This window comes from Mustela nivalis (assembly GCF_964662115.1).
Source record: "Mustela nivalis genome assembly, chromosome: 9".
NCBI classification, from domain to species: Eukaryota; Metazoa; Chordata; class Mammalia; order Carnivora; family Mustelidae; genus Mustela; species Mustela nivalis.
In genome coordinates this window covers 70,546,805-70,569,085 of record NC_139028.1, presented here as the reverse complement: position 1 = coordinate 70,569,085, position 22,281 = coordinate 70,546,805, and the positions used below count along the sequence as shown (strand labels likewise).

At 48.7% G+C, this 22,281-nt stretch overlaps 1 protein-coding gene across 7 annotated transcripts in view; it reads left to right on the top strand.

Moving 5' to 3' along the window:
* TRIM66 (tripartite motif containing 66) overlaps nt 1-21,562 on the top strand; it is a 59,702-nt gene extending 38,140 nt beyond the window's left edge. For all 7 annotated transcript variants that reach the window (XM_082683018.1, XM_082683019.1, XM_082683013.1 and 4 more), the window contains 10 exons: nt 8,997-9,518; nt 9,680-9,872; nt 12,172-12,232; nt 12,638-12,812; nt 13,061-13,350; nt 13,825-13,951; nt 14,277-14,351; nt 14,707-14,859; nt 15,265-15,483; nt 16,286-21,562. In XM_082683018.1, the coding sequence (XP_082539144.1) occupies nt 8,997-9,518; nt 9,680-9,872; nt 12,172-12,232; nt 12,638-12,812; nt 13,061-13,350; nt 13,825-13,951; nt 14,277-14,351; nt 14,707-14,859; nt 15,265-15,483; nt 16,286-16,345 (1,875 nt within the window). In that variant the 3' untranslated portion in view covers nt 16,346-21,562. The remainder of the gene's footprint in view (nt 1-8,996; nt 9,519-9,679; nt 9,873-12,171; nt 12,233-12,637; nt 12,813-13,060; nt 13,351-13,824; nt 13,952-14,276; nt 14,352-14,706; nt 14,860-15,264; nt 15,484-16,285) is intronic.
* The last annotated feature ends 719 nt before the right edge of the window (nt 21,563-22,281 follow it).

Below are 22,281 nucleotides of genomic sequence, written 5' to 3'. Positions count from 1 at the left end.
TGCTTTAATGGGGCCTGCTTCTGTTTCTATAGACAGTACGAAGGAAAGGAGGGGAGCGTGTGCAAACATGAAGTCTTTGTGCTCATGTGGGTGGCCCACAGGGCTCTCTGAGCATCAAGGGGATGCTGCCCTACTGTGTGGCTCTGGGTTGGCAGTGGGGTTCGTAAGGTCCTAGGAACTCTAAAGTCCTCATTTGGAGCTATCTCTGGCCCTTATTAACCTGGGCTCAGGGAGAGGTTCAGAGGAGTATGTGGCCTGGCCCTTTCCTGATAATTTTGTAGGCTTCTTCATGGCTTTGACTCCCCACCCCCACCAACCACAAAAAGAACCTCAGTGTTGCCATCCTGGCTTAGAGGAGTCTTTGGGTCTACTTGACTGAGAGAGTTACTGGTTAGACACAAAGCTACCAAAATAAGAAAAAGGACTTTCTTTTTTGAGGGAATTCATTGCCTTGAAGCTGGGATTGGGTATGGCGGAGGGTGAGATGGTTGAGAACATGGAATAACATTTTGAGTATCTTATCATTGAATGATAATACGTTGTATAGCATTTTTCTACCTGTTCCCTTAGGTTTTTACATGGAGTATGTCATTTTATCTCTTTGTTTATCCTAGAAGTACTATGAGGAAGCCACTTTCATATTCCCCTTTGAAAGATGTGGAAACTGAGACACAGAGAGGTTAAGTGACCCACCTAAGAGCTATACAGCAGAGCATTGAAAAGTTAGGACCAGAGCACAGGTCCCTGACCCGGCCGTGCTCAGGGGCTAGGTTAGATCGCCTCTCCTTGGGCACTGCAGTGGGAGAGTCAGGACTCCATCTGGCCTCTCATTTGCTGGATTTTCCTCTTTATACTCATTGGGAGTAGCCTAGGCCCTGCTGGGGAGAGGTCTTAGGACCCAGCTTCGTCTGGTTATCTGGTCAAGGTGTGTTAGCCTCCAGCCTGCTCCTAAGCCCGTGATGGCCTGCAAGTACCAGGGAAGTCAGAGGTCTATGTGAAGGCCACAGAATGGAGGAAGCCGGGGCAGCCAGCGCCCCTCTGAGTATTCTGCAGGGACTTGGTCTGAGCTGCCGACTGACATTTCATCACCACGGGGAGGACTTCAGTGACAGCACAGCAGCTGCGCACACGCCCTCTCGAGTTGGTGCTAACTGAACTGCTGGTGAAAGCATTGCTGCCAAAAAGTGAGATAGGCAAATTTTTGAAGGATTTTCTAGTGGCTTGAGCTCTGCTCTCTCAGAGGCAGCGACACCTACTACCTTCCCTGTATCTAGCAGGGTGTTCTGGAATGAATTTTGACATCTGTCTGGCCCTCGCAGTTGCCTCATCTTGGTTTAGCCACTCTGAAGAGACCATGGTTACAGCGTGATGACAGAACTCCTTACATCCTGAGTAAACCCGGAAGGCATTTTGACGGCTTCATTTGTACTTTTGAACGAGTCAACTGATGAGAAACACACACACTGTCTTCCTCAGAGCTCTTGTGGAGTCAACGATGTAGGCATCACAGAGAGCCTATCCGAGCCCAATTCAGCTGCAGGAGGACCTCTCTTCTGCTTACACGTGGTCCACATCCTCTGCAGGAGGCTGAGAGACCACCAGGATCCTGCTGATGGCTTCAGAGGAATCTGAGATTTATTTTTAGCAAACGATGCCTAAGCAGGAGGCTTTCCTGTGGTCTGCATTAGTAAGAGTGACGCAGAAGAGCGAGGGATGATGACTCACACGAGCATTCACTTCATTACCAAAGCACTCTGATGCCTGAGCTCACAATCTGATTCCTACAACTCAGATCTACATTAGCATGTGGAGGAGGAAATTAAAGCCCAGTGACGGGAAGTATCTTGCTTAAACTCATTCTCTAAATCCTGGGTTTCATAAGGAAATACAGGGTGTCCTGCCTTCATGGTCTCCACATTCACGTCTGTGGGCCGGATCATGGCTTCTCAACTCCAGCAATGGTCTTTTCTTTAAAGCTCGGCCTCAACAGCAGAACTTGGTCAGAACCTTCCCAGGGCCTCAGGAGGCTTTCTTAGGGCACAGCCCAGGTTCTGGTCAGCAGTTAGCAATTGCAGAACTGTACAGAGATCTGCTCTGTGCTGCTCAGAAGCTAAGCTAAGCATTCCTCAGGTCTGGCTCCCTGAATTTCACAGCCTCTAGGAAGGGTCTTTCCTCAGTTCTAGCTCGATTTCATTCACAGACCAAATCTAAGATCCTTGTCTAGGTCTCCTGGTCCATGAGAAAATGGGTCCTTGTTTCTGGGCCCTGAATTTCCTTACACTGGACTGGCCAAAATATCTCTGGGCAAATTCTCCTAGTCTCCAAGGCTTGGGTTTTGGGGGTTCCACTCATTCTGGCTTTTACTTCAGGTTTACTGGAATCCACTTATTCTTTTTCTCTTCCTTCCCCCTTAGACTCTGGAGTCCTCTTTGCTTTTCCTGTCCTTCCTGAATCATCAGGGTGCAGGGCACTCTTCAGCTCATCTCTCTCCACCACCCATTAATGTTTTCCCATTTGACTCTGGTCAGTTAATATATGTTACCATATCCACAGGAGTAGCCTTAATTTGCACAAGAGCTTTTCATGGAGTTGGGGGAGCACTCACTGTTATTAAAGGGCAACAACTTATGAAACCACTTGCTAGGAAAGTTAGTTCCTTCCTCAGATGTCTGACTCAGTTGTTTGAAAATCTACTAATGTTCAACTAGTCTACCTGATGTGAAGCTGTCAAAACACTCAAATATTCCAAGATTTAATTCATAAGTCTGTTTATCTCAATCCTTGTCTTCTTATCTGTTTCCTTCAGCCAAAGTGAAGGCCTTTAGTGTGTTTCCAAAATAGTTTCCAAGTCATTGCCCCTTCTCCTGTGTATGTTTACAGGGTGGTCAGTCTTTAACAATTCTGATGATTGGGACAAAACCCTAAAACCAGAAGTGAGCAGGTGAAGCTTTGGAGCAGCAATGAGAACAGAGGCCATACACCCACACATCCTATTCGGTGTGAGATCATAAGTCCCTGCTCAGGTATCTAGACAGAGGTCTTGACTGCAAGCTTAGTTATATGGTTTCCTCTAGAATTTTTCATTTTCCTGCATTAGAGCAGTAAGCAGGGTAGTAGCAAGGAGTTGGGATTTCTGTAATGGCAGCTAACGACAAGGGAGAAGACAGGAAACATCACCTGGGAAAGTGCCACACTGGGAGGTCATTTGGCGAAGGGACAGGCTCAGTCCTACAGGCCTTAAAGCTTCACTGAACTGCAGCCTACTCCAGCAATAGAAGTCCATCCAAGTTCCTTTATGTCACTAAGAATGGTGTAATGAGGCTCCATGTACTTTGTTTATTATGACAAGGTGGTGTGTAAAGTTTTAGAAGTACTCCTATTCAAGATATTTTAAAGCCAATTGCATTTGTTACTGTTTCAGATACTTGGAAAATTAATTTCTGTGGAACACCACCCTATTTGTGCTACTCTATCCCCAGCAATATTATCTTGCTGTAAGAACCTGGAACTTATATTAAACTCAGGGCATGTGCATTAAGTGTCTGTTTATTGACTTCTCTATCATGTCTCACTAGACTACTAGCTTTATGGCTGATGGCACAAAATCAAAACCAGCCAGAAGATTTTTAAGCCTTCCTAGTCTTGGGCCTATATACGCTTGGGAAATCTGTGAGTGATGACTCTGTGTCTCAGTTTCCTTTTCTGTTGAATGAAGGAACCATGCTTTCTCTGAATTTCGATAATACCGTGTGCCAGTCATTGCAATAATGTAAGCACATTGAACTCCAGAACAAGATCTGAATGGTGAAGATGGGGGGAGGGGAGCACCAGGTGGAAGAGCAGAGGTCAGATAGGAGACAGGCTAGGTGGGTGAAGAACTGCATAGGTGACTAGTAAAAGAGCCTGAAGGTCAGACAGTTCAGGGAGGTCATAGGTCAGGCACGTTGTGAAGGCAGGTGGTTCAGACAGGTACATTCTATAGGTTTCAGGTGGGATAATTTAGACAGGTCACAGGTCAGGCAGGTGGAAAACAGATCAAGGAAGAAAAATAAAAGAGGAAAGGAACAGAGATAGGATCATGCAAGTATGGGAGAAGGAGAGAAAATTAGGAGCAAGCGATGAGATGCTAGGTAAGAGGCTCAGGGCAGTCTCCCCTTGTACCCCAGTGCCTGAGCTGATGATCAGAGTCAATGTTTTTGGCATTTTTGACTTCTCTTTCTGTCCTGAACTAGAAAATAGTTTATTTTCACTTGCAAACCTCAAAATACATATTTTTACCTCATGAAATCTGTAGGTTTTGTATGTGAAGAAGGCAAGGTATCTGTTATGTAGCTGACAACTTGGGAAGCAGTTGCTCTATACAGACCTTACAGCTGGCCATATAATTTTGCCTCCTCACATTGCACCCCTGAAGGATCCTGGGTGCTAGAGAGGGCAGGCAGCATCATCTCCATGGAGGGATGAGCTTCTCCTGGGTGTGCGACACCAAATGTCAAGTGCAGCCACGTGCCCAAGCCTGGCATGCTCTCAAGAAGCCCCATCCTTCCTTCCAGACCCTGGAGACCCAGCCTCCTTTCCTAGCCCTGAAATTTGGCCCTCTCCTTCTCCCTACTCACCTAGTAGCACTGACAGCAGGGTAGGATGGAGGTTCTAAATCCTCTCTTTTTTCCTGCACAAGAAATATTTCCGTGTGTGTGTGTGTATTTTAAGATTTTATTTATTTGTCAGAAAGAAAGAACATGCACAAGCTGGCAGAGTGGCAGGCAGAGGCAGAGAGAGAAGCAGGCTTCTCACTGAGCAAGGGGCTCGATGCGGAACTCGATCCCAGGACCCTAGGATTGTGACCTGAGCCAAAGGCATTAACCCACTGAGCCACTCAGGAATCCCTTGTTTTTATATTTTGTACCTCTTCACTCCAGAGAGCCAAATGAAATATCAACAATACCACCACAGTATACCTGTGTTCCTGAAATGCCACTGTATTTGTGTAGCCTGTAGAAATGGGGTAGGGCTGGCTTCCTCCTTGCACTTCCTCTGAGATCCTTCTCAGACTTCTCACGTGGATGTTTCTCAGGTTCTTTTTACCACTACCAGAGCTTCCCCCCACTTCCTGATGGCCTTGGTCTCCTTGAGGTTGGCTGTGGATGTGGACATGAAGAAGACTAGTTTTCAGTATCTTAGGACATGTTATTGACCTGGTGCTATGTGCTGGCTGCTATAGGAGCAGGTTCAGCAGGCCCAGCTCAAAATAAACTCTGATGGAATTTCCATAGTTCTTCCATGGCTCAGTCTGCATACCCTCCTCTATCATTACATTAAGTCACACTTCATGATATGCAATAAGTAATCAGGAAAGGAAGTTGATATCCTACAAAAGCATCCTGCCGCTAATCTGCAGATAGAGGTGGAGATAGCCTACCTCTAATCTGGGGAGTTTTTGTCCTTGGGAATTTCATGTTGTGCCTATTTTGTGACATACAGCACCTGACTGTTTTTACTTGGGATTGCCACTGGCAGTTATTTGGTGCCCTTCATGCTTGGCACCAAGGATCTCAAAGAGCCATCTGTGTCTTTCGCAGACAAAATGACCACCAGAGCTGCAGAAGATATACATGTCAAATGGGGAAAGGCTGAAAGAAACCAACTCAAAGGATTAGACTGTCATTTATTACAGAAGGGATTGCAACCATCACTGGGCATTCTTGTCCTTAGATAAGGAAAGATAGAATCTTAAAATGCTGTAGTGTGTAACCAGGACAGCGGGGATGCCAAGGGGAGGCAGGTTACGGCATGTTTGAGATAGCTCTTCCTTACTTAATCCACCCAGTTTGTTTTGCGTTTCTCCCCAGACCACCTTCTCCTCAGTATTTATCTTGGGACTTCGACTGTAGAGCAAATTGGAGCCTTTTTATCGAACACTATTGAACTACCAAGGAACATACAAAAAACAAACTCTGGGGAGACAAAGGGCATTTATATTTAGCTCGTCTGCTTTTTAAAATTGAGAATTAAGAATAGAACATAAAAGCTTTACCAAAGCAGTGAAATAACAAGGGGAAAGCATTGGGAGGGAAGAGAAAGAGGTGATAAGAAGACGAAAAACAGGAGAGGAAGAGAGAGACGGTTGAAGAAAGCAGGCAAAGTAAGGACAGTGGCTGAAGCAGAGTGTGGGAGAGGGGAAGCTGAGTTCCCACAGAGAAGGACCAAACCAGACAGGCCATGGTCAAGACTTTGGCTTCAGCGCCGAAGATCTGGATTCTAAATCTGTAAAAATCCCATATCACATGTCATGCTTATTTGTTGAAACATTGAAAGGATTGCCCCAAGATCAGAAATAAGACTAGGATGGCTCCTCTCACTAGTTTCATTTGACCTGGTCCTCCTGTACTTAGCTGGCAGAGTAAGGCCGGAAACACAAATGCAGGAAAAGGAAGGAGTAAAACTTAACTAATCACGGATGACAAGATTTGTGTGCACAGAAATTCCCCAGGCGACTTCAGCAAGGTCTCTGGGTACAAGGTCAACCTATAAAAGTCAATTGCATTTCTATGTATGAGCACAAATAAAGGGAAAATGGAGATTTACAAAGTGATGTGTTCAACTGCATAAAACATTTCAGATGCCTTGCTGAGCCTCGTTTTTCTCAAGTATAGGGTTAGGGCCACAAGAACAACACTAACAGTCACAATACGAGGGGCAGCAGCGGCCGTAGCTGGGGGTCACAGAGTACCTGCCATGTGGCGGACAGTGTTCTAACCCTTTACCCTTGTCACCTTCACAACCACCCTTTAACATTTGTGATGAGGATTTAGTGAGGAAATGTATGTAAGATACTTAACAAATTTCCTCACATGTAATAAATGATCAATAAATGTTAGCTATATACAGACAATCATGATTTTAGAGAGACACATAGATCCAGCTGTTAATAGAGCGGAGCTGCTATTTATTTGGTTCAAGATTTGTAGAACATACAGTCATACATTGTTGTTGTTTTTTTAAAAAAATTTTAAATAGCTCATGAATTCATTTATTGAGTCAGGTCTAGAAGCTGTTCCTGGGTCTAGAAATACAGTGGGTAAGCAAAATAGATAAAATCTATGCCCTAATGGAGTTTATGGTTTATGGGGGAAAATAGAGATTCATCATATAGTCTCACAACTAGGAGAATATCACCCCACCCCGCAAAAAAAAAAAAAAAAAAAAAAAGGAAAAGGAAAAAAAAATCACAGATGAGCTGAGTTTAGAAGGACAAGCAGTATAGGGGCAGGGATAGGAGAATGTTCCATGGAGAGGAAGAGGTCTGTTTGAAGGGGATGAAGGTTGTAGGTGAAAAGAGAGCTTTGCATGTTTCAGGGATTGAAAAAAATGTCTGAGTGGCTAGAGCTCAGAGAATGGGAGGGTGGTTATGTGAACTGTGGCTAGAGTAGGACAGGGGATGGGCAGTCATTTTCACAGCTGTCCTAAGAACAGTGCAGTGTACTGTGGGGCTTCATGCAAAGGAATGATGTGGTCAGATTTGTGTTTTGAAAATATTTCTCCAATGAGGAGACTACTGCTATCGTCTGGGAAAATACAAGAGTGTAACCCAGACTAGGACACCAGCAATAGAGAGGAATTAGTGGGAAGATATGTGACTTGTTTAAGGGGTAGAATTGATGAGGTTTGGAATTAGCTTGGGTGGGGGGGGGATGGCCCACTGATGCTTCCCCTCCTAGCATCCGACTTGAAGAACTGGGTGACTAGGAGGGGCATTCACTGACGTAAGGACAGCCTTTCTTCACTGTTAAATAGGTTTGCTAATTTTGTAGTGAAACTTGAAATGATATTTGAAGTGTTTACTTTCCTGTGGAAATTTGAATATCTTACTCATGGGGAAAGGCTGAAGACACTGATTTTGGAAGCTTAGAGATATTTACTCTTTGTTTCCCCTTTGACTTTCAAAAGATGCCAAGTTGTTCTATCTTTAGTCTAAAAAGAAAAAAAGGCAGGGATATCAAACTTCTAAATTCCTAAATGTTACATTTAGAACCAGTCTCTCACCATCCTCCCTTCATCATATGTGTTTCTCCAATCTGTGAAATGGAATGCATCCAGTGCAGAAATCTATGTCCTTAACTTCACTTTATGAACCTTTAGGTCTCTTCTTCCTGCAACACCAAGTAGTTAGACAGGAGAAAACAATTCTTAGGGTTGGGAAGTTACAGCCTCATCCAGTGATTGTCCATACTCAGTCATATTAAGACCTAGCTGCTCTGATGTTCTCTGCTTCTGGCTTGGAAGGTCCTGGACAGATAGAGTTGGGCTAGGAAAGACTTTCCCATCTCTTGGTCAAAGCTTTCCCTTAATGCTAGTGGTTCTGGAGTCGATCTGAGCAAGCCCATGAAAAGGGCCTAGAGTTGGCTCAGGTTCCTCAGGACTTATTGGGTGCCCCTAGACCTTGGCATTATCTCAGAGAAGGCCTGAGGCAGATCAGAATTTGAGCCTTCTGGACTTCTTTCCATTTATATGTAGCAGAAACTAGCCCAGAGGAATGCCAGCAGGGATGAGAAGGCACTAGTGGTTTAGTCAGTGGGAAATGTGAAGTTGAAGGGCAGTCCCACAGTCTGATCCTATGCCCAAGTACTGGATGGAGGTGAAGAGTGTGGGTTGATGGTAGCTCCGTGTGTGTGTGTGTGTGTGTGTGTGTGTGTACCACCCTCATGGCAGGTTGTAGGTGATCTCTGTCATTCTCCCACACTGTTTCATCACTGTTTCACAAACACACATGCACACCAGTGTCCTCAGTCTGTGCCGCCCTCTCTGTCAGAGCCTAGCAGCCTCCTTGGCGTAGGGGACTGGGAATAGGACTTCATGTGTTGTCTGAGTTCCCTGCAGCTACTAGACTCTGAGGCTGGAGTGAAATCTGAGCATGGGAGCTCTCTTGGGCTGCATTTCTCCTCCCTCCCCTCATCCCCTGCTAATGGCCTGACTCTACGCTGTCTTCGTTCCCGCAGCACTCCACTTCGGTGAGCATCATGGGCTTCTCCAACACATTGGAAATGGAGCTGTCATCTACCAGGCTGGCAAGGACCCTAGAGCCACAGCTACAGAGTGTGAGCAGCCTGACTGCTGCCCCTTCCCACATGGTCCCAAGCCTACTGAGCAGCACACCCACAACTGTGTCCGGCCTGATGAGTGGTCAAAACCAGGCTATGCCCAGCCTGACCGTCAGTCATCTGCAGACTGTACCCAGCCTTGTGCGCAGCACGCCCCAGTCTATGCCTGGTCTGATGAATGAGTCCTCCCAGGCCATCACAAGCCTAGCAAGTGATCACTCGCAGGCCAGGCCCAACCCAATGTCTGGTACCACCCAGACTATGCCAAGTCTGGCAACTTGTCCTCTGCAGAGCATGCCTCCAGCTTCTGACATGCAACCAGAAACCGGATCCAGCTGCAGTCCTGGCTCTGGCCGAACTGGAGGGAGCCTGTGCCCTGCAGATGGGGCTGACCCCTCCCTTGGGAATGCCCTGTGTAAGGTAAGTCCTGGGGAAAATGACATAAAACTTCTTCTGCTCATCATTGAGCAGTAGGGTGGCCCCTGAAAGGCTTATCCTGACATTAGCTTAATAGCTCTATGACTACTAACAGTAAAACCATCTGATTTCTTTGATTCTTTTTGGCCTTTCACTTTTGAAAGATGGAGAATGAGGATTCTACTCGCTTCACTGACTCTCTGGGACAAGACGCCACAACCCCGGGTCTGGAGGTTTCCAAGGATTTGGCTGTGCCTTCAGAACTGGAGGAGCCAATTAACCTCTCTGTGAAGAAACCTCCACTGGTCCCAGCAGTCAATACATCCATGGCTCTGCAGCAATACCGGAACCCAAAAGGTGAGGTGCAAGTCAGTAAGCAGCCTGTCACTCGTGCTGGCCACTTCCGGTCAGATACAGGTCAGGAGACAGGCTTGAGGCAGGAGGGAGCAGCGTTTCTCTCTCAGGCTCATTTCACTTCCCTCCAACACAGACTTACTGGGACCTATTCTGCTTCCCTCATTGTGGCCAGGACTTAGCCTCCTGTAACATTTCCATGCAAAAAGTTCTGGAGGCGGAGGAGAGGCAGGGGAAACAGGAAGAACTCATCCCAGAGGGGCTAGCCTTAGCAAAATATTTTAGGGAAAAGAGCATATCTGACTTTGGAGTCAGGTATATCTAACCTAGAAAACTTTTTACCTTTCTTCTTCTATTCTTTGTTCTTTTCTTTTTATCTTTGACCTTTCTTAGCTGGTTTCTTTCTCTGTAAATGGGGCTAGTTATAGCTACTACATAGACTACTGGGACCAATAACTACAGTGAGATCATTTGATGACTTTCTCTGTAGTAACAAGAATTGGCCATGCTTTGCCTCACACCTGGCAGTCCTATGGATTTGTGTTGTGCTCTAGAGTAAAGGGAATTTGGACCAGTACAGACTCCCTCTGATTCTCTTCTCAGCTACCTACATACCTTCTCAAATGGGGCTTCCTTTTTTCTGTCATAAGCCAGGGCTAGCTGGGAAGTTTGAAAGCAACCACGGAGTGACTGTTTGGGACTTTTTCTCTTTAATGTATGATAAGTGTTTAGTCTGTAATGATCACTCAATTTCTGATACATTGAATAAATGAAAATGAAATAATTTTTCCCCTTGTTTTTTTCACACTGACTGAAAGACCAACTTATTGCTTCTTGTTAACTGCTTAATAATGGGACCCTGAATTTTAAGCAGTTAAATTTTGGGGGCCCTGGTTGCCCATGGAAAGTGCCTGGTGCCGAGTGTGCTCAGTAAATGCCAGTTTCCTTCTCCCTCCCCACAGCACCTCCTGCCCGTCTACACAGGCTCTACTGCACTACTCGGGGTAGGGCTGCAGGGAGCCTTTTGCCTATGGAGTATGAACTAGACTCTCAGGTAGTACTAAAATCCCAGCACTTGGGTGGAAAGGCAGAGGCTGGACAGAAGGACTCCTCAGAGCACGTAACACTAGTATATGGAGCACAAGAGATTTCTGAACTCACTTGGAAGGGGAGAAGCTGGCCCCTCAGCACCTGACCTATATAGCACTCACCCCTATATAGCCTCTGAATGTAATGTTTGTTTTTTTAAATTTATTTTTAACTTTTTTAATTTTTAAAGTTTTATTTAAGTAATCGCTACATCCGACATGGGATTCGAACTCACAACCCCAAGATCAAGAGTTGCGTGCTCTTCTGACTGAGCCAGCCAGGCACCCCATATCTGTTTGTCTTTTTATTTATTATTTATTTATTTATAAAGATTTTATTTATTCCCATTTGATAGAGAGAAGGAACACAAGTAAGGAATAGGGAGAGGAAGAAGCAGGCTCCCCACTGAGCATGGAGCCCTACGTGGGGCTCTATCCCAGGACCTGAAGATCATGACCTGAGCCAAAGGCAGAACCTTAACCATCTGAGCTTCCTAGGGACCCCTCTGTTTGTCTTTTTTTTTTTTTTTTTTTCACAACTGCAATGATTCTTTAATGTGTTTTTTTTTTTTTTTTAAATTTTTTATTTTTTATAAACATATATTTTTATCCCCAGGGGTACAGGTCTGTGAATCACCAGGTTTACACACTTCACAGCACTCACCAAAGCACATACCCTCCCCAATGTCCATAATCCCACCCCCTTCTCCCAAACCCCCTCCCCCCAGCAACCCTCAGTAAACAAGACGGGATTGGGAGGGAGACAAACCATAAGTGACTCTGTTTGTCTTTTTAAATATTTTATCTATTTATTAGAGAGAGAGAGAGAAAGTGCGCACGCACGCACATGTGAGGGGAAGGGCAGAGGAGAGGGTAACAGTCCCAAGCAGACTCTGCACTGAGCGTGGAGCCTGATGTGGGCCTCGATCCTAGGACACTGAGATCATGATCTGAGCCAAAACCGAGAGTTGATGCTTAACCGGCTGAGCCACGCAGATGCCCCTGTTTATCTTTTTAAAAGAAGGTGGCCTTTTTTCTCTCTGAGGAAGGAGAGCCATGGTAGGATTGCCACCATTATGAATGATTACAGTGTGGGTAATGATTGCGTGACAGGTGTGTGGCCAACGGGATGCGTAGTACATATGAGTGGAAGGTATGGGTTATAGGGCATGTTATCAGAAATGTACATCACAGGCATTTGTCTTTTGTCTTAGAGCATGAGCATTTTGAACAAGGAGCCGTGGAGACGGATGCAAAGGAGAATCAGAGTATCAGGTAAAGGCTTTTGGCCCAACCTCCCTCTCTCACCCTCCAACCTCATGTCCTGGGAGGTTGGCACAGGAAGCCAGCATCCTTCATGACTAACTAGAAGCAGAACTTTACCTGTAACCATCTTCTTCAACTCCCAGACCCTTGAGTAGAATCATGTGGTTGGGAGCCTAGGATCTTGTGGGAGGGAATCCTGACTCCTGCAGCAGGAGGCATGTGCTTCCTCTTTAGGAATTCCCTTTCTTTGAGCAGAGGCCCCCTGCCCCCCGGGGCAGGAAGGTGACATGTAGGCCTGCACAGGGTGGGACTGGGATCTGGGGCAGCAGCATGTGGGATCATGGATGAGCTGACTTAGAGGCTGGGGTCAGAGGAGGCTCCTCCCGAGACTCAGGGGTATCTCTCTTGTCACAGGCCCTTCCACAGCGAGCCCAAGATTCCCTACGTGCGGCTGGAGCGGCTCAAGATCTGTGCTGCCTCCTCGGGAGAGATGCCAGTGTTCAAGTTGAAACCCCAAAAGAATGAGCAGGATGGGAGCTTCCTGCTGATCATCGAGTGTGGCACTGAGTCCTCCAGCATGTCCATTAAGGTACTGCTCTGCTCTGTCTTGTCCTTGAACTTGGCTCATCCTGGGAGCCTCTCTTTTCTCTCTGTTTCTGTCAGAATTCTGGCTCTGTTGCTGACGCTGACCCGGTGCAGATTTACCCCTGGCTGTGAGGGGGTTGTCCCAGCATTCCTGGGGCTCAGCTGGCCTGGGGGCCTGGTCAGTCCATCCTCTCCCTCCCTCCACAGCTTGTTGGTGCTATGCTCTGACCGCTGACTCCCTTCTTCTCCAAGGTCAGCCAGAACAACATGCCTGATGCCATCCAGGCCCCAAGTCTGGGGGGAAGAAAGGTCACTGTCACTTCTCTGGCTGGACAGCAGACACCAGAGGGGGAGGGTGTATCTCCTGAGGAGCAGAGACTCATTCCTCGGACCCCTGGAGCCAAGAAGGGGCCCCCAGTACCCATGGAGAACGAGGACTTCTGCGCCGTGTGCCTCAACGGAGGGGAGTTGCTGTGCTGTGACCGCTGCCCCAAAGTGTTCCACCTCTCCTGCCACCTGCCGGCCTTGCTTGGCTTCCCAGGGTAAGCCATGCAGGTCCTAGCAGGGTACTTTTCCTAGAGGCTTCTCCCAGGCCCACACAGCTCCCTGGGCTGGGCTTCTTCCCTGTCTAGGCCCCTGTGAACTACAGGTCTGTGAGTTAGCAGCCCTGCTGCTGTGTCTTGTGTGCACGGACAGGCAGATGTTTGAGATGAATTGGTTTCCTTTCTTCCTCTCTTCCCAGCTTCCTCCTACACACACAGATTTGTCCCCATACTCCTGTTGCAGCCCCTTGCTGAGTCCTTTGTTTTTTCTGGATTCACTCCATCCCGAGTTACTGAATTTCTTTCAAGCTGGTGGTTAGGAAGCTATTCCTTACAGGGAGGACTAGGTACTGAGTCTCCCAAAATATTGCACCCCACCCCCCTACCTGCCCTGGGTATCTTGGAACAGAGGGATAGGGGAGGTGGCTCTGGGCCATGTGCTGAGGCCTCACTGGGCCTCACCTGCCTCTGCAGGGGAGACTGGGTGTGTACCTTGTGCCGCAGCCTGACCCAGCCAGAGATGGAGTATGACTGTGAGAATGCCCGCTATTACCAACCTGGAACGCGGGCCACTCCTGGCCTGAGCGTCTATGACCAAAAGGTAGGGAGGGGTCTCTGGGAACAAGGTTCCCTGCCTGGGGCAGCCCCCTTGTGCCAGGGGCTGAGACTTTTCTGAGGGGTTGGGAGGCCTCTCCAGTTACCTCTCTGTTGGGTGATGCCTGACAGCCTGGCCCATGGGGGTTTGCTGTGCATTCCTTCCTGCCAGCTGTTTTCCTCTGGTCTGGGAGGCTGGGCTCTGCCTTCTCATGGTAGCCCATGCCCTGTGGGACAGAGCTGCCCCTGCTGGAGTTACCAGGGTCACTGTCTTCAGTCTTCTTGAGGTGGGGCCAGGGAGAAGTAACATGCTGCCCGTCTGGTTTCTGCAGAAGTGTGAAAAGCTGGTGCTGTCCTTGTGCTGCAATAGCCTCAGCCTGCCCTTCCACGAGCCCGTTAGCCCGCTGGTAAGGAAGGCTGCCTGTTTCTGCCGGCTCCCAAGGTCCTGGGCCCGTGGTGGGTCCCAGGGGTATCCAGAGCATGGCCACTTGGAAATCGAGTTAATACGTGCCCAGACTAGCGGACCCAGCCGTGGCCACCACAGCCCCCCAACCCCACGGCCACTGAACCGGACTGGACAGTGAGCCAGTCCTCTTTTCCCCCCATCTCTTTGTCTTCTTTCTTCACTTTTCTTCTTGCTGCCCTTCTCTTTGTTGTGTTCTTTCACTCCTGTCCTACCTCATTCTCCATCTTTTCCTTCTTCTTCTGTACCTCCACTTTTTCTGTCTTCCTGCTTGGCTTCCCCTTCTCTCCTCCCCCAAGGCCCGGCATTACTACCAGATTATCAAGAGGCCCATGGACCTGTCGATCATCCGGAGGAAGCTGCAAAAGAAGGACCCAGCTCACTATACCACCCCAGAGGAGGTGGTATCAGACGTCCGCCTCATGTTCTGGAACTGTGCGAAGTTCAATTATGTATGTCTTGCCTGTTTTCCCTCTCCCCTATTTCCCGGGGACCCCAAGACTCTTGGCTGGATGGGGATATCAGGTTTGGTCCTGAGTGGCCATGAAGACTTGGGAACAGACTTTTTGGGGCCCCCAGAGTGAGTATTTATCTCTCCCACTCTTGGGCCTCAGCATGGACTCAGGAGGAAGAAGGGGGAGTGCTAGTGGTTGGCCATCTGTGGGTAACTGTCAGGGCCACTTCTGCTTTGAGAGGTGATACTAAACTGATTGTCTTAAGTCTTTAGGAGAAATCTCACTTTCTAGACCTCCAGGAAACTAGCCAGGCTTTGCACTCGCTGTAGAGCTCTTGAGGGACCATGAAGTGATGGGCTGGTGGGATTGGGCAGGAACATCACTGCTGTCCTTCCCCCTCAGCCTGACTCAGAAGTCGCAGAGGCCGGCCGCTGCCTGGAAGTGTTCTTTGAAGGCTGGTTGAAGGAGATCTACCCGGAGAAACAGTTTGCCCAGCCAAGGCAGGAGGACTCAGACTCCGAGGAGGTGTCTAGCGAGAGTGGGTATTCCACTCCCCAGGGCTTCCCATGGCCCCCCTATGTGCAGGAGGGCATCCAGCCCAAGAGGCGGCGGCGACACATGGTAAAGATTGCTGCCAGGTAGTGGGCGACATGGGGGGTGGTGGGGCAGGCAGGGGGCACTCAAGCAGCATGTGTAGGGCAACCTAAAGCCAGACTTCTAGGGAGGCACAGGTGAGTGGTGACAATGAATCCTCACTCCCAGCCCCTTAGTCTAAGGGGAAGACAGCAGTGTGAGGCTCATGAAGTTTAATTACTGCTGAGACTTGAAACTCAGAGAGGTGAATGTACATGCCCTGGTCACCCAGGAAACTAGCAGCAGAATCAGGGTAAGAAGCCATGGCTCCCAGCTCCTAGCTTGGGGCTGGTTATTCTGCACTATGATCCCTAGGAGAGGAGAAACAGCTGTCTCTCTCTGATCTCAGCTTGGGTTTGGGAGAAAGGAAGGTGTATTTCCAGCCCCTTGGTATAGAGAAGGAGGGAGAGGTGTTTCTCGCAGCAAAGAGAGCTCCTCCGACCTTGTGTCTGGTCCCACATAGGCAGACTCAAGATATCACTTCAATGCGTTTCATTCCACTGAACTGTATTGCCTGCCTGCTGGGTGCCGGGGCACAACCAGCCACCCCACCGCCCCGTTGTGTACCGTACTTGGCACACTGTAGTGTTCAGTGGCTGCAGTGAGCCTCACTGTTGCATTCCTGGGCTAGAGTAGAATACCTGCGCTCTGGGGAGTTGCAGTCTGGACACTGCGCCTTTCCACATTAACAGATGCTACACTGGGCCATGTTAATGCCATATATATATATTGCCATATATATATTACACACACACACACACACACACACATATATTTTTTCCCCTTTCAGGAGAACGAAAAAGCAAAACGCATGTCCTTCCGCCTGGCCAGCAGTGTCTCCCAGGTGTGAGAGCTGGCAGCAGAGCGAGCAGCCTGGCAGCTGCCATCCCATCCTGTCGACCACTGTCCCCACCTTTCAGCTCATTCTCTTCAGACCGTGGATGTGAGACGAGTCTTGTCGAGCCATGGAGTGCTCTTCTTTGCCGTTTGCATCTTACAGCATTCATTTGGGAGCCATTGTGCATCCACTACAGAGAAGATTCCAGTAATAAACAGCAAAGAGGGAGGTGTTCCCGATTCCCAGACAAATCAGATGTGTAGGGTCCACTGGACAAGACCGCGCCGGTCAGGCTCGGGAAGGCCTAAGCTCCTTGGTGACCTCTTTCTGCTGAGGAAAGCAGACTTTTCTCACCTCTCAGTGCGCAGGGCTCAGGAGCAGTGTATATATCCGAAGTCCTCCTGGGCCCTGGAGTGCGGTGTGGAGAGAAGGGAGAGAGGTTCTGACATATAGCAGGCCTATGATCACTGGCCTAGCACAGCCAAAGACTGTCACTGTTTGCCTTTGCTTGGCCTGCTAGGACAGGATGCTGCCCTGTGCAGGGTAATGGAGGCTTCTAGAGGCCAGAGGTCTCAATTGGTGCCTATTTGGGTTCTAACGGTTTTCAGGGTATTTGTTCCTCATGACCCCTCTCCCGATGTTGACTTAGGTGGCCGCTGTGCTCTAGGTGGTATGGCCTTCTTGATGGGGCTGGGTGGCTGTGCAGGGACTGCTGATGGCTTCAGGCACAGATTTCACTGGCAGGCTTAAGGAGATGTCAGCTGCAGAGCCTGTCCTCTGTGTTACTGACTTTGGGTTCATAGCTATTCTTCGGGGCCAGAACCTGCTTTCCTGGGAGTGATTGTCAGTGGCCATCTCTTCAGTTTCTCCACTCAGGTCTGGACCCTGAGTTCTGCCTTGGAAACCTGAGAGGCAGGGGCTGGCCAAGGAGGCGGCCCCAGAACAGCTCACCCTGCTGGGCTTCTCCTCCTTCTTAGACATGCTAGCCCTCAGCTTCTCCACTTTCACAGAGCCAAAGATCAGAAGCGAGTGCTCTGACTCGCCTGTCCCTGGGCTCCCCACAGCCCAGAAAAAGCCAAGACACTAGTGGCCACCCTTTTCTGATGGAGGCTGGAGAAGGCCAGAGGGTGAGCCAGGAGCCCGATCTAACTGCTCCTGGGGGAATGTTGTGTCTAGGGTGGAGAAGGGAGAAACTTGAGAGCTGAGGAGTCAGAGTCCTTCAGTGACTTTGAAGCAACTTCAGGATGTCACTTCTCCAAGAATGCAGAGGGAAGTGTTCTGGAAGCCGCAGGCACAGGAATTCCAGACTGCATCTCAGGTGGAGAGGGATCTTCATGGCCTGAGAGGGGTGTTTTGGAGGAGGAGGCATAGGCAGCTGCGAGGAATCAGGCTATTTCCCCAGTGAGGACTTGGTGGAGAAGGAAGCTACTGCTGATGATGCTGGGGGAGATGAGAGCGGACGTGCCCATGGCCTGGCCTGCAGACGCAGCTGTCTCTGGTCTGGTCATGGTGTGACTAATTTCAAGGGAGTCTTAGGTCATGGCTTTATTTTTGCTAAGAGATGAAGTTTAAGGAAGTTCTTGTGTGTAGGGCCTTTGTCAATGGGAACATTCTGCTTGGAGAAAAGATTTCTTCTCTCCTTGTCAGTTGGTGTTACTGCTCATTTCCTTCACCCCGCAGGCTGCGAGGCCATCTTCACTTCAGAACCAATCGCGCTGTTGGCCTGCCATTCTTTCACCAGCCCTTGTCAGGCTCTCCTCCGCAGATGGGCTTCCATAGTCCCGTTTCCTAGTCAGGAGTAACTAAGTCTTTAATACTCCAGTAGCCAGGCAATCTTTAGGTCTAGCTCTCTGCTCTTTGGGGCACACATGACTCTGGCTTGGGTTTTAGCCACTTTCCTTTCAATATTTGAATCTTTTTTCCCTGTTCAGTTGACTTGGCAAGGTTCCCTCTGTAATTACCTCACTAATTTCATGCTCTTGGTCATCTTTCCTTTGTGGTGGTCCCCACCCCCACCTCCCCTGAATGAGCATCGTGGTGCTATGTGTCGGACAGCCAGGTAAGGGCTGCAATAGGCTCAAATCTGATTGGGATCCTTCCACAGGACCAACTGAGGCCACAAATAAGCAGAAATGCCTGGCTAACTGCTTGGCTGCCCTCCTATGACATATAGTGTGCTGGGCCAGAGATCTTAGTAATGTAGTAGAGAGTCACATATTCCTTTCCCATCACAGAGACCCTGCCTGCTGAGAGGTCCACTTCAGCACCTGAGCAGACGGAGGGTGTCCTTCCCTGCAGGGGGTGCGAGGCCCTGCCCCACCACACCACCTCTGCACTGGTTACCCCACACCCCGCCTCTCTCCAGGCTTTTCCTGTGGACTTAGCACCAATGTTTTATGTCGTGGTTTGGTTTTATTTTTGCATGCAGAAAACAGAACATGGGTTTTTAGAAATTAAAAGAAAAAGCTGCTAGCCGAGTGACTGACTTCAGTGGCTCTTTGCTAACGTCTGAGCTGATCCTGCTTTTGACTTACTCCCATAATGGCCCCCTTTGAAGTCAGTCAGATCCTTTGGCCTTTGACTAAGTCATGAAATGGCAGTGAGTTCTGGGTCCTCCCATTATAGAATGCAGTCTGAAAGGAGAAATGGGGCTCCTTGGATATACTGAGAAATAGGAGGGCAGAGTGGCTTCAGTGGATGCAAAGGGGATTTTAGCGCAAAAATTGGTGCAGGATGAAAAAAAAAATTGGTGCAGGATGAATTGCGGAGAACATGGGTAGTCCGGCCCTACCTGACTTCTAGCAGTTGCCAACTACACCCCCTCTACAGGTCCCCCTCCCACAGTGGCAGCTGCCTGACCCTCTGTAGACTCTGCTCTAAGACTTGATAGGTTCTAGTTCCCTCTGGCAACAGGTCTTTGCCTTGCTTCTAAGACCTAGACCTCTCCTCATTTGTTCCCAGGCTCTGCTCTGCTCTCTCTCCCACTCCCTGATGTCATGTCACCTGCAGTCTTCTCTTCTGAACTCCCAAGCTGAGACTTTGCTCCTTTGGCATCACCATCCCCCATGCTTCCTCCTCTCCCATGCCCTCCCTGCTGTTTATTGAAATTGCCTGCTCCTTTAGCCCAGTTCCCTGACCTCCTCTCTCTTTGTCTCAGCCTTCTCCCGGGCTGCTTCCTCTCCCTAGCCTGAGCCCGTGGTCCATCACATATGGACATTTTTATCAGGATCCTGAGCTTTCTTATCCCCTCTAACTCAAAACTTCCCCTGAAACTGTCAACTGTTCTCCATTTTTGGCATCAGCTTATTTTCTGCTCCCCTCTCCTGGGTCGCTAAGCATGACAGCTTCATAGTTGACACCCTCAGTTGGGCTGTCAGCATTGATGGGTGTATCTTTGACTTGTAATTACACCGCTCTCTGTCTATGCCCCTTATCTTTGCTCTCAGCAACTGACTGACTCCACTGCCTACTTCACAGACCAGAGTCCCTAAAGTGAGAAACTCCCTGCCCATTTGCTCCTCTCTCCCTCCCCTCTGTGTCCACATCCCTCCTCAGACTGTTCCCTTCTGCTCCTGTTCAGTGCTCTGTTTCTTGAATCCTGCTCTGTGGCCTCTAAGACTTTGCTCTGTCCCTTATCCCACCACTCCCACTTCCTGGGAGCTCAACCTCCCTCTCCAATGGCAGCTCCACAAAGCCTACACACAAGCAGAGGTCGCCCCCAGACTAAAACAAAGCTTCTTAGAATCGGTTGCTCCTTACCCATTGTCCTTATTGACTAAGTTTCTTTAAAAAAGGTTTTTTTTTTTCCCATTAATTCTTCTCACTCTTCAACCTCCACAGCTTTTCATAAGAGTCACCAGTGACCACCGAGTTGCCAAATCGAAAGAATACTTTTCAGTTCTCAACGGTCTTGACGTCTCCACAGCATTTCACACCATCTGCCACTCCCTCTTTGGAGACCGCCCCATCACATAGCTTTTCTGACACCGCAGGTGTCTGGGTTATTCTCTTCCCTCTTGGCCACACAGGCTGAGGCTTTCTTAACGTCTTGACAAGCGAACACATCCATAGCTCCTTGCGGTCTCCCCTCTTCAGGAATGGGGCAGTCAGGAGGAAGCACGGCTGCTCCTGCTCCCTTCCCTCTGTGTCTTCCTGTTTTCCCTGAGTCTCTTTCTTCCCCTGGGCTCAGTTCTTCCCATGCCAGTCATGTTTATGAGCTCTCCTGGGAAGAGAGCTTCTGCAATCCTTTCTCTCTGTCCTTCCCAGTGCAGCACAGAGATCGATTTTAGCTATGTTTGCCAAGAGGTCTCATCCAACTCAGCCCAAGAATGTGGACTGAGTCTTACCAAAAAGCAGTTTGGGTAAATGGGATTCCCAGGCTGGTGGGCAGCTCATCGCCATGATCCCCGTACCAGTTAGAGCTGGCCACAGTTGGTGAGGTGCTGGGGATCATGGTAAAACATGTTTCCATTGTGTGGGTCGTTGTGCTTCTAGTCGGGAGGAGGATCCCTGCAAGGGTGGCTGTCTGCCACTGATAACATTCTGGTGGAGGGAAGACTGAGAAGTGCTGGGAGTCATCACTTGCTTGGGGCCCAGTTGAGGTCAGGCAGGCCTCTTTTGGCCAGGTCTCTCCCATCTGTACTGATATCACCCTGTTTGCTCCAGCTATTCCTGGAGATGGAGGCAGATGTCAGGTGTTTTCTTGGAGGTGGGGTGAGATAGTAGAAAGTTATCTGATTTGAGATGCTGAACACCTAAATTTTGGTTCTGCCAGTTATGAATTATGTGACGTTGGGTATTTTCCCCATCTATGAACTTGTTTGGGGGAGGGGGTTGAAAACAGTGATCTCTCTGAGGCTGTGCTACTGGAATGATGGTGCTGGTGATTCAAACTCTAAAGCTCAGGCGCCACAGGGAGCAAGGGAATATTGGGGATAGGACATAGCTGGGGAGTCTTGGCCAAGGCAGGACAAAGGGACTGACAGGCTAGACTGAGCACTTTGAGGAAAGCAGCTTTGAGCTGCTTCTTGAGCCATATGCCCATTCCTCAAGCTGCACCTCTTTCTTGGATATCTAGGATGAGTTCCTCTTGGGCCTTTTTCAGAAGTGGCCATTGGATTCAAAGTGGTTGGGGGCAGGAAGAAGGAGTATTGTGAAGGGAAATGTCACTGATCTTAAAAGGGCCTACACATTCAAGAACAAATTAAAAACAGCACTTTTCTTTACCAATAACTGTGTCCTGGAGTGTTTCTTCAGTAATGATGGCTGAACCTACTTCGTGGTCGTCTTGCCCCTGAACTCCAACATCATGAAGAACACAAGGTGAGGAAGAACATCTAGTCTTCCATCTAGGGAAGAACTCAACTCTCGGCTTTTTGTTGCATGAACACAGCCCATTCCTCAAAATTCAGGCAATGAGTCTGAGGCAGAGTTAAGAGAAAGCAGTCTTATGATTGCCCACCACTTCCAGGCACTGAATACCTCAAAAATGTCCTTTATAGGGGTGCCTGGGTGGCTCAGTGGATTAAGCTGCTGCCTTTGGCTCAGATCATGATCTCAGGGTCCTGGGATCGAGTCCCACATCAGGCTCTCTGCTCAGCAAGGGGCCTGTTTCCCTTCCTCTCTCTCTGCCTGCCTCTCTGCCTGCTTGTGATCTCTCTCTGTCAAATAAATAAAATCTTTAAAAAAAAAATGTCCTTTATATAGGGCCATTCCCCAGTCACCTAGCCTTGGGCCTCCTCTCTGCCCACTCTACACCCATGGTTTCTAGCCATCTGGGGGAGAATGACATTGTTTTGAATATTCATCATTCATTTTGACTGCATAGAATCTGAACCCCTTTCCTATTTGGGTGGAATTCCCCACTTCAGGAGTCTTGGGAGGCAGAGCTCACTCTTCACTACAGTAGCTAAATATATTAACGTCTTGATTTATCAGTATGCCCTGTA